At 37.5% G+C, this 10,343-nt stretch overlaps 1 protein-coding gene across 1 annotated transcript in view; it reads left to right on the top strand.

Moving 5' to 3' along the window:
• Positions 1 to 10,080, top strand: part of GTF2A1L (general transcription factor IIA subunit 1 like) — a 73,693-nt gene extending 63,613 nt beyond the window's left edge. The window contains exon 9 of the mRNA XM_032291704.1: positions 9,810 to 10,080. Within this exon, the coding sequence (XP_032147595.1) occupies positions 9,810 to 9,917 (108 nt within the window). The 3' untranslated portion in view covers positions 9,918 to 10,080. The remainder of the gene's footprint in view (positions 1 to 9,809) is intronic.
• The last annotated feature ends 263 nt before the right edge of the window (positions 10,081 to 10,343 follow it).

Here is a 10,343-nt window from a genome sequence, read left to right as displayed (position 1 = left end):
GGGTTTTTATGGTTTTAGGTCTTATGTTTAAGTCTTTAATCCATCTTGAGTTAATTTTTGTATAAGGTATAAGGAAGGAATCCAGTTTTAGCTTTCTGCATATGGCCAGCCAGTTTTCCCAACACCATTTATTATATAGGGAATCCTTTCCCCATTGCTTGTTTTTGTCCGGTTTGTCAAAGATCAGATAGCTGTAGATATGTGGCATTCTTTCTGAGACCTCCGTTCTGTTCCATTGGTTTATATATCTGTTTTGATACCAGTACCATGCTGTTTTTGCTATGGCAGCCTTGTAGTATAGTTTGAAGTCAGGTAGCATGGTGCCTCCAGCTTTGTTCATTTTGCTTAGGATTGTTTTGACTATATGGGCTCTTTTTTCATTCCATATGAAATTTAAAGTAGTTTTTTTCCAATTCTGTGAAGAAAGTCAGTGGTGGCTTGATGAGGATAGCATTGAATCTATAAATTACCTTGGGCAATAGGGCCATTTTCATGATACTGATTCTTCCTATCCATGATCATGGAGTATTTTTTCCGTTTGTTTGTGTCCTTTCTTATTTCCTTGAGCAGTGGTTTGTAGTTCTCCTTGAAGAGGTCCTTCACATCCCTTGTACGTTGTATTCCTAGATATTTTATTCTCTTTGTAGAAATTGTGAATAGGAGTTCACTCATGATTTGACTGTCTGTTATAGATGTGTAGGAATGCTTGTGATTTTTGCACATTGATTTCGTATCCTGAGACTTTGCTGAAGTTGCTTATTAGCTTAAGGAGATTTTGGGCAGAGATGATGGTATTTGCTAAGTATACAGTCATGTCATCTACAAACAGAGACAATTTTACTTCCTCTTTTTCTAATTGAGTATTCTTTATTTCTTTCTCTTGCCTGATTGCCCTGGCCAGAATTTGTAATACTATGCTGAATAGGAGTGGTGAGAGAGGGCATCCTTGTCTTGTGCTGGTTTTCAAAGGGAATGCTTCCAGTCTGTATGATATTGGCTGTGGGTTTGTCATAACTAGTTCTTACTATTTTGAGATACGTTTCATGAATACTTAGTTTACTGAGAGTTTTTAGCATGAAGAGCTATTGAATTTTGTTGAAGGCCTTTTCTTTTTATATATATATTTTATTGCATTTTAGGTTTGGGGGTACATGTGAAGAACATGCAAGATTGTTGCGTAGGTACACAGATGGCAGTGTGGTTTTCTGCCTTCCTCCCCATCACCCACATCCAGCATTTTTCCCCATGCCATCCCTCCCCAACTCCTCACCCGCACTGTCCCTCCCCTAGTTTCCCCCACAGACCTCAGTGTGTGATGCTCCCCTCCCTGTGTCCATGTGTTCCCATTGTTCAACACCAGCCTGTGAGTGAGAACATGCGGTCTTTGATTCTCTGTTCCTGTGTCAGTTTGCTGAGAATGATGGTTTCCAGGTTCATCCACATCCCTACAAAGGACATGAATTCATCGTTTTTTATGGTTGCATAGTATTCCATGGTGTATATGTGCCACATTTTCCCTGTCCAGTCTATCATCGATGGGCATTTGGGTTGGTTCCAAGTCTTTGCTATTGTAAACAGTGCTGCAATGAACATTCGTGTGCATGTGTCCTTATAGTAGAACGATTTATAATCCTTTGGATATTTACTCAGTAATGGGATTGCTGGGTCAAATGGAATTTCTATTTCTAGATCTTTGAGGAATCGCCATACTGTCTTCCACAATGGTTGAACTAATTTACACTCCCACCAACAGTGTAAAAGTGTTCCTATTTCTCCACATCCTCTCCAGCATCTGTTGTCTCCAGATTTTTTAATGATTACCATTCTAACTGGCATGAGATGGTATCTCAATGTAGTTTTGATTTGCATTTCTCTAATGATCAGTGATGATGAGCATTTTTTCATATGTATGTTGGCCGCATATATGTCTTCTTTTGTAAAGTGTCTGTTCATATCTGTTGAAGGCCTTTTCTGCATCTGTTGAGATAATCATGTGGTTTTTGTCATTTGTTTTTTTTATATGATAGATTACATTTATTGATTTGCATATGTTGAACAAGCCTTGCATTCCAGGAATGAAGCTGACTTGATCGTGATGGATAAGCTTTTTGATGTGCTGCTGGATTCAGTTTGCCAGTATTTTATTGAGGATTTCGCATTGATGTTCATTAGGGATATTTTTTCCATTTGAAAAATTTTCTTTTTTTGTTGTGTTTCTGCCAGGTTTTGGTATCAGGATGATGCCAGCCTTATAAAATGAGTTAGGGAGGAGTCCTTCTTTTTCTGTTGTTTGGATTAGTTTCAGAAGGAATGGCACCAGCTCCTCTTTGTACCTCTGGTAGAATTCGGCTGTGAATTCATCTGGTCCTAGACTTTTTTTGGTTGGTAGGCTATTAATTACTGCCTCAATTTCAAAACTTGTTATTGATCTATTCAGGGATTTGATTTCTTCCTGGTTTAGTCCTGTGAGGGTGTATGTGTCCAGGAATTTATCCATTTCTTCTAGATTTTCTAGTTTATTTGCGTAGAGGTGTTTATAGTATTCTCTGATGGTAGTTTCTATTTCTGTGGGACTGGTGGAGATATCCCCTTTATCTTTTTTTATTGTGTCTATTTGATTCTTCTCTCTTTTCTTCTTTGTTCGTCTGGCTAGTGGCCTATCTATTTTGTTGATCCTTTCAAAAAACCAGCTCCTGGATTTATTGATTTTTTGAAGGGTTTTTTGTGTATTCATTCCTTCAATTCTGCTCTGATCTTAGTTATTTCTTGTCTTCTTCTAGCTTTTGAATTTGTTTGTTCTTGCTTTTCTAGTTCTTTTAATTGTGATGTTAGGGTGTCAATTTTAGATCTTTCCTGTTTTCTCTTGTGGGTATTTATTGCTGTAAATTTCCCTCTTCTCATTGCTTTTAATGTGTCCCAGAGATTCAAAGAACATTTTTCTTTATTCAAAGGACATCAAAGAACATTTCAAAGAACATCTTTATTCCTGCCTTAATTGCGTCATTTACCCAATAGTCATTCAGGAGCAGGTTGTTCAGTTTCCATATAGATGTGTGGTTTTGAGTGAGTTTCTGAATTCTGAGTCCTAATTTAATTGCACTGTGGTCTGAGGGACTGTTTGTTATGATTTTCATTCTTTTGCATTTGCTGAGGAGTGTTTTTCTTCCAATTATGTGGTCAATTTTAGAATAAATGTGATGTGGTCCTCAGAAGAATGTATATTCTGTTGATTTGGGGTGGAGAGTTCTGTAGATGCCTATTAGGTTCGCTTGGTCCAGAGCTGAGTTCAAGTCCTGGATATCCTTGTTAATTTTCTGTCTCGTTGATCTAATATTGACAGTGGGGTGTTGAAGTCTCCCACTATTATTGTGTGGGAGTCTAAATCTATTTGTAGGTCTCTAAGAACTTGCTTTATGAATCCGGGTGCTCCTGTATTGGGTGCATGTATATTTAGGGCAGTTAGCTCTTCTTGTTGCATTGATCCCTTTACCATTATGTAATGCCCTTTGTCTCTTTTGATCTTTGTTGGTTTAAAGTCCATTATATCAGAGACTAGGATTGCAACCCCTCCTTTTTTTTTTTTTTTCTTTCCATTTGCTTTTAAATATTCCTCCATCCCTTTGAGTCTGTGTGTGTCTTTGCATGTGAAATGGGTCCCCTGAATATAGCACACCGATGAGTCTTGACTTTTTATCCAATTTGGATAAAAAAAGACACACAAAAAAGTCTTTTTTTGGGAAAAAAAAAGACATAGTCTGTGTCTTTTGATTGGAGCATTATCCCATTTACATTCAAGTTTAATATTGTTATGTGTGAATTTGATCCTGTTATTATGATAGCTGGTTATTTTGCCTATTAGTTGATGCAGTTTCTTCATAGCATTGATGGTCTTTACAATTTAGTATGTTTTGGCAGTGGCTGGTACCAGTTGTTCCTTTCCATGTTTAATGCTTCCTTCAGGAGCTCTTGTAAGGCAGTCCTGGTGGTGACAAAATCTCTCAACATTTGCTTATCTGTAAAGGATTTTATTTCCCCTTCACTTATGAAGCTTAGTTTGGCTGGATATGAAATTCTGGGTTGAAAATTCTTTTAAGAATGTTGAATATTGACCCCTACTCTCTTCTGGCTTGTAGGGTTTCTGCTGAGAGATCAGCTATGAGTCTGATGGGCTTCCGTTGGTGGGTAACCTGACCTTATTTTCTGGCTGTCCTTAACATTTTTTCCTTCATTTCAACCTTGGTGAATCTGATGTTTATGTGTGTTGGGGTTGCTTTTCTTGAGGAGTATCTTTGTGGCATTCTCTGTGTTTCCTGAATTTGAATGTTGGCCTGCCTTGCTAGGTTGGGGAAATTCTCCTGGCTAATATCCTGAAAAGTGTTTTCCAGCTTGATTCTATTCTCCACATCACTCTCAGGTACACCAATCAAATGTAGATTTGGTCTTATCACATAGTCTCATATTTCTTGGAGGCTTTGTTCATTTCTTTTCACTCTTTTTTTTTCTCTAATCTTGCCCTTTCACTCTATTTTATTAAATAGATCTTTTATCTGTGATATCCTTTCTTCTGCTTGATCGATTTGGCTATCGATACCTATGTATGCTTCACGAAGTTCTTGTGCTGTGTTTTTCAGCTCCATCAGGTCATTTATGTTTTTCTCGAAACTGGTTTTCTAGTGAGCAATTCATCTAACCTTTTTTCAAGGTCCTTAGCTTTCTTGCATTGAGTTAAAACATGTTCCTTTCGTTTGGAGGAGTTTGTTATTACCCACCTTCTGAAGCCTATTTCTGTCAATTTGTCAAACCCATTCTCCATCCAGTTTTGTTCCCTTGCTGGCGAGGAGCTGTGATCCTTTGGAGGAGAAGAGGTGTTCTGGTTTTTGGAATTTTCATTCTTTTTGTGCTGGTTTCTCCCCATCTTCATGGATTTATCTACGTTTGGTCTTTGAAGTCAGTGACCTTCAGATACAGTCTCTGAATGGATGTTCTTTTTGTTGATGTTGATTCTGTTCTTTTCTGTTTGTTAGTTTTCCTTCTAACAGGCAGGCTCCTCTTCTACAGGTCTGCTGGAGTTTGCTGGAAGTCCACTCCAGATTCTGTTTGCCTGGGTATCACCAGTGGAAGCTGCAGTACAGCAAAGATTCCTTCTTGTTTCTTCTTCTGGAAGCTTCGTCCCTGAGGGGTATCTGCCAGATGCCAGCCAGAGCTCTCCTGTATGAGGTGTCTGTCAGCCCCTACTGGGAGATGTCTCTGAGTCAGGATACAATGTGGTCAGGGACCCACTTGAGGAGGTAGTCTGTCCCTTATCAGAGCTTGAATGCTGTGCTGGGAGGTCTGCTGCTCTCTTCAGAGCTGGGAGGCAGGGATGTTTAAGCCTGCTGAAGCTGTACCCACAAACACCCCTTCCCCCAGGTGCTGTGTCCCAGGGAGATGTGGGTTTTATCTGTAAGTTCCTGACTGGGGCTGCTGCCTTTTCTTCAGAGATCCTCTACCCAGAGAGGAGAGGCAGTCTGGCCAGGTCTTACTGAGCTACAGTGGGCTCTGCCCAGTTTGAACTTTCTGTTGGCTTTGTTTACACTGTGAGAGTAAAACCACCTACTCAAGCTTCAGTAATGGTGGACTTCCCTCCTCCCACCAAGCTCGAGCGTCCCAGGTCAAGCTCAGGCTGCTGTACTAGCAGTGAGAATTTTAAGCCAGTGTATCTTAGATTGCTGGGCTCTGTGGGGGTGGGACCCGACGAACTAGATCACTTGACTCCCTGGCTTTAGCCCCCTTTCCAGGGGAGTGAATGTTTCTGTCTCGCAGGGGTTCCAGGCATCGGTGGTGTATGGAGAAAAAAATCCTGTGGCTAGCTTGGTGTCTTCAAATGGCTGCCCACTTTTGTGCTGGAAACCCACGACCCTGGTGGCATAGGCATTGGAGGGAATCTCCTGGTTTGCAGGTTGCAAAGATCATGGGATAAGCACAGCATCTGGACAGGAGTGCATGGTATAGTCCCTCATGGCTTCCCTTGGCTAGGAGAGGGAATTCCCCAACCCCTTGTACTTCCTGGGTGAGGCGATACCCCACCCTGTTTTGACTCACCCTCTGTGGGCTGCACCCACTGTCCAACCAGTTCCATTGAGATGAACCAGGTGCCTCAGTTGGAAATGCAGAAATCACCTGCCTTCTGCGTCGATCTCGCTGGGAGCTGCAGACCGGAGCTGTTCCTGTTTGGCCATCTTGCCAGCCTCTAGTATTTCTTTTTTTCTTTCTTCTTCTTCTTCTTCTTCTTTTTTTTTTTTTTTTTAAATATATTCAAGTCTTGATTCATTTGGTGTTTGTCTTGGTGTATAATGTAACATATGGTTTCAAATTTTTATTTTATTTTTCCAGGTGAATACTCAATTTTCCTAACATTTTTTGAGAAGTCTATTTTGTCCCTAATGTTATGAAATGATTCATCATCTGCTATTGCATTTCTAAATGTATTTGGGTCTACTTCTTGATTTTCCATTTTGTTCCATTGGTTTGTCTGTCCATAGGCCTATGCTACTCTGATTTAATTATTAAGATTTTTAATATTTGGTAAGGCTAATAATTCTTTACTTATTTTTTTTTGCAGAGTTTTCCTGGATATTCTTGTTTATTTTTCATATTTACTTAATAATCATCTTGTCGGGTTCAAAATAAAACCCTGTTGATTATTTTCATTGAGATCACATTAAATTAATGAAATTTGGTATTTTAATGATTTTGGCGAGGAATAGGTTGCAATTTTAGATGGGGTGTCTGGGGGAGTGCTTATTGAGAATGTAATAGGGTAAAGGTCAGAAGGAGGTAAGGGAATGAACTGTGAGGATATTAGGGTTTAAGCATTTTAGACAGAAGGAACAAGAAATACAAAAAGCCTGAAGTAGGAGAATGCCTGTGTGTTCAGAGAACAGTGCAGAGGCAAGAGCAGTAAGTGAGGAAAAATGAAGGATCTTGTAGTCCATTGTAAGGACTTCAGTTTTTGCATGGCAAGTCATTAGAGAGTTTTGAGAAGAGAAATGATATCTGATTTATGTTTTTAGCAGACACTCTGGGTATACTGTTTATAGTAGACTGAAAGTGGGTATTGTCAGGGAACAAGGGTGAAAACAGGAACTAGTTATGAGACTATTGTATTAATCTGGGCAAGATAAGGTGATGGCTGAGATAAGAATAACAGTAGTGGAAGTGGTAGAAGTGTTTGAAATATTGATATATTTTGTAGATAGAACTAACACTTGCTGATGGATCTGGATATGAGATGTGAGTAGCAAGCATAAAGAATACCTCTAAGATTTTTGAGTTGAGCTCTTAGAAGAATAAGTGGTCATTTCCTAATGAGATGGGGAGGATTGTGAGGTTTGGGGAAGAGAGTATAAGTGTCATAGTTTTAAACTTGCTTCAGATGTCGATTTGACATTCAGGAGGAGATGCTGAAGCAGTTGAATGAGAATTTGGGATTTAGGGTAGAGGTGTGAGCTAGACATACATTTTTGGAGTGAACAGTATGTAGATGGTGTTTAAAGTCATGAGACTAGGATCACCGAAAGTGAATATAAGCAAAAATAAGAATCCTGGTATACTTTAAAATTGAGAGGTAAGACATATAAGGAGGATTCAGTAAAGGAAATTAAGGAGTGGCCAGAGAATGAAAAACCAGAGGGTTCTAGAAGCCAAGTGAGGAGAATATTTCAGAAGAAAGAGTGTTGAGTGCTACCAGTAGGTCAAATATTTGTTCCGTTTATTCCTATTTATTTGTTTGTTTATGGTGTTCATTGGCTTATTCCTTTAGAATGTCTTCTGACTGTTACTTCTATGTGTGAAGGCTATGAATTTCTGTATATTAATTTTATATCCATATTCTTAGTAGTTTTTCATTGATTATTTTGGATTTTTGAGACATGTAATCACTGTATTTGTAAATTTATTGCTTCCCAATTTTTATATTTCTACTTATCTTTTCTTGTCTAATTGCATTGGCTAGTACCTCTAGAGTGTTTAAGAAGTTGGATAATAGTGGTTATCCTTGTCTGTGTTCTGACTTTAGTGAGAATGCTTTTAGCGTTTTTTTCCCCACTAAGTGTATCACTGGCATTTGGGCTGAGATATATATATATATATATGTGTGTGTGTGTGTGTATGTGTGTTTGTGTGTGCGTAAGACAATCTTTTATTCTTTTTTTCTTGAGTTTTAAAGAATCTAAAATGCAACAGTTTTATTAAATACTTTTTCAACATTATTAGAGATGATTATATGATTTGTCAGTAACTCCAGTAATGTGATTTTTATCTTAATAAATTTCAAACATTGAGCTATTGTTGTATATCTAGAAAAAAACATAGTCACTAGATAAAGGTACCACAATGAGTTGTTGCTTCTGTTGTTGTTCTCCTCCTAATTCTGGTCATATTTTATTGCCTGTGCTGAGTTTGGGATTTTGGTTGTCACTGCTGTATTCCTAAAAGATTTTTAAGACATGTGCAAGTGCCTTTGCAAGACAATTTGGAAATAAAACTCAGAAAAAACTTTATTAGGACTTAAACCCCTCTCCCCCACAAAAATAGGGGTTTATCCTGTGTGTTTTCTTATGCTTCACAAAATGCATATGAATACCAGTCACAGCTTCTCTTCCTGGATTTGGCTATTTGTAGTCAACAACTAGGTTTAAATTTTACCCTTAATCTCAGATCATATATTCCTAAGGCTTTTAAATAGTCACTTGCAGTTTACTTAGAGGTAGCAGTGATTTTATGGCTTCTTACCTCTTGAAGTAGTAAAATTTCTTATTTTTTTTTTAAATTTTGTCTGTCTAGGCTGATTTATGGAATCTAGAAAACAGCCAGCATAATCTAACATATTATAAGCTGTATCTTCTGACCTTGTTCAGTGCTTTATTGTGACTTTCTTTCTCACAATGAAGTATCACTTTTTCATTTCTGATAATATTAGCTACATCTTCCCTGCTTATTCCTTTGCAGACATACTGGACTCTTTGCTGTTCTTGAACAATCCAGGCATGCCTCTCTTCAGGCCTGCTCACTTCTTTTTTTATTATTATTATTTTTATTTTTTATTTGTACCTCATCAACATTTTTTATTTTGTGGGGAGAGTCTAAGGATAATTGGCAGTATAGTTGTAATAGTAGATCGAATAATGTCTGTTTTACAAACATTAACATCCTACATTACATGAACCCCAAAAATCTGAGACAGGTCTCAGATTTTTTTTGAAATTGCATTTTAGGTTTTGGGGTACATGTGAAGAATATGCAAGATTGTTGCATAGGTACACACATGGCAGTGTGATTTGCTGCCTTCTTGCACGTCACCTATATCTGCTCACTTCTGTTCCTTTTATCTGGAATGCTCCTGAGTCAATATCTGCCTGGCTTTATTCCTTATCTTCTTTAAGGTTTTCGCTCAATTATCACCTCAAATGACAGCTTAATATTCTATATAATTTACTTATCTATTAGGTTTCTGTCCATCCCTATTAAAATGTAAACTCTTAAAAGGCAGGGATTTTTTTTTTTGGTTTTGCATATATAGGATATATGTTTTTATATATAAAATACACAGTATAGAAAAAATTATATGTATCTTTAATATATCTCCAGTGCCTAAAACAGTGTCTAATACATAGGAACTCAAATGTTTGTGGAATGAGTAAACTATCTTGAGGAGGTTTTAGTTTTAAGGTACTCACATTTAGGGTGAGAATCTCATTTACTGTAGCAAAGAAATGCAGGTGATCTTTTACCTTGTAAAATTAATTAATTTAAGCTATTTTTCTCCCCAGATTCATCGAAGCAAGAACAAATGGAAATTCTATTTGAAAGATGGTGTTATGTGTTTTGGAGGGAGAGACTATGTATTTGCAAAAGCCATTGGTGATGCAGAGTGGTAAACCTTGTGAGCTCAGTACATCTATTTTGTGAACATCAGTTGGACTATTTGCATATTGTGAAATTCATTTTTATTTAAATATAGTCCACAGAGCTGCTCAAATTTTTAGTTCACTGTATGGAATTTAATAAAATTATAATTCAGATGCAGATGCAAATACACAATTTTATATGTATTTTGTTTTATGTCTTAATAGAGTTTTTAAAAACTCTCATTCTATACCATTACAAAGCATAGATGCATTAGGATAATGGAACATGAAGAAGTATCACATTTCTTTTTTCTTGAAGTAAAATTAAAATCACATTTCAGTTCCCCTTCATGGTAAAGTCAGTATCAGTTATTAGATTGGGACCAGCATTCTTCCCACCTCTTACCAAACCCTGTTAGAGAAGGTCCTTGGAAGTCTTTTAAGTAGTGGGATATT

This window comes from Sapajus apella, unplaced genomic scaffold (assembly GCF_009761245.1).
Source record: "Sapajus apella isolate SASKATOON/1434 unplaced genomic scaffold, GSC_monkey_1.0 scaffold26, whole genome shotgun sequence".
In the NCBI taxonomy this organism is placed as follows: domain Eukaryota; kingdom Metazoa; phylum Chordata; class Mammalia; order Primates; family Cebidae; genus Sapajus; species Sapajus apella.
Note: the sequence above shows the minus strand (reverse complement) of the source record. Positions and strands in the feature narration are given on the sequence as shown.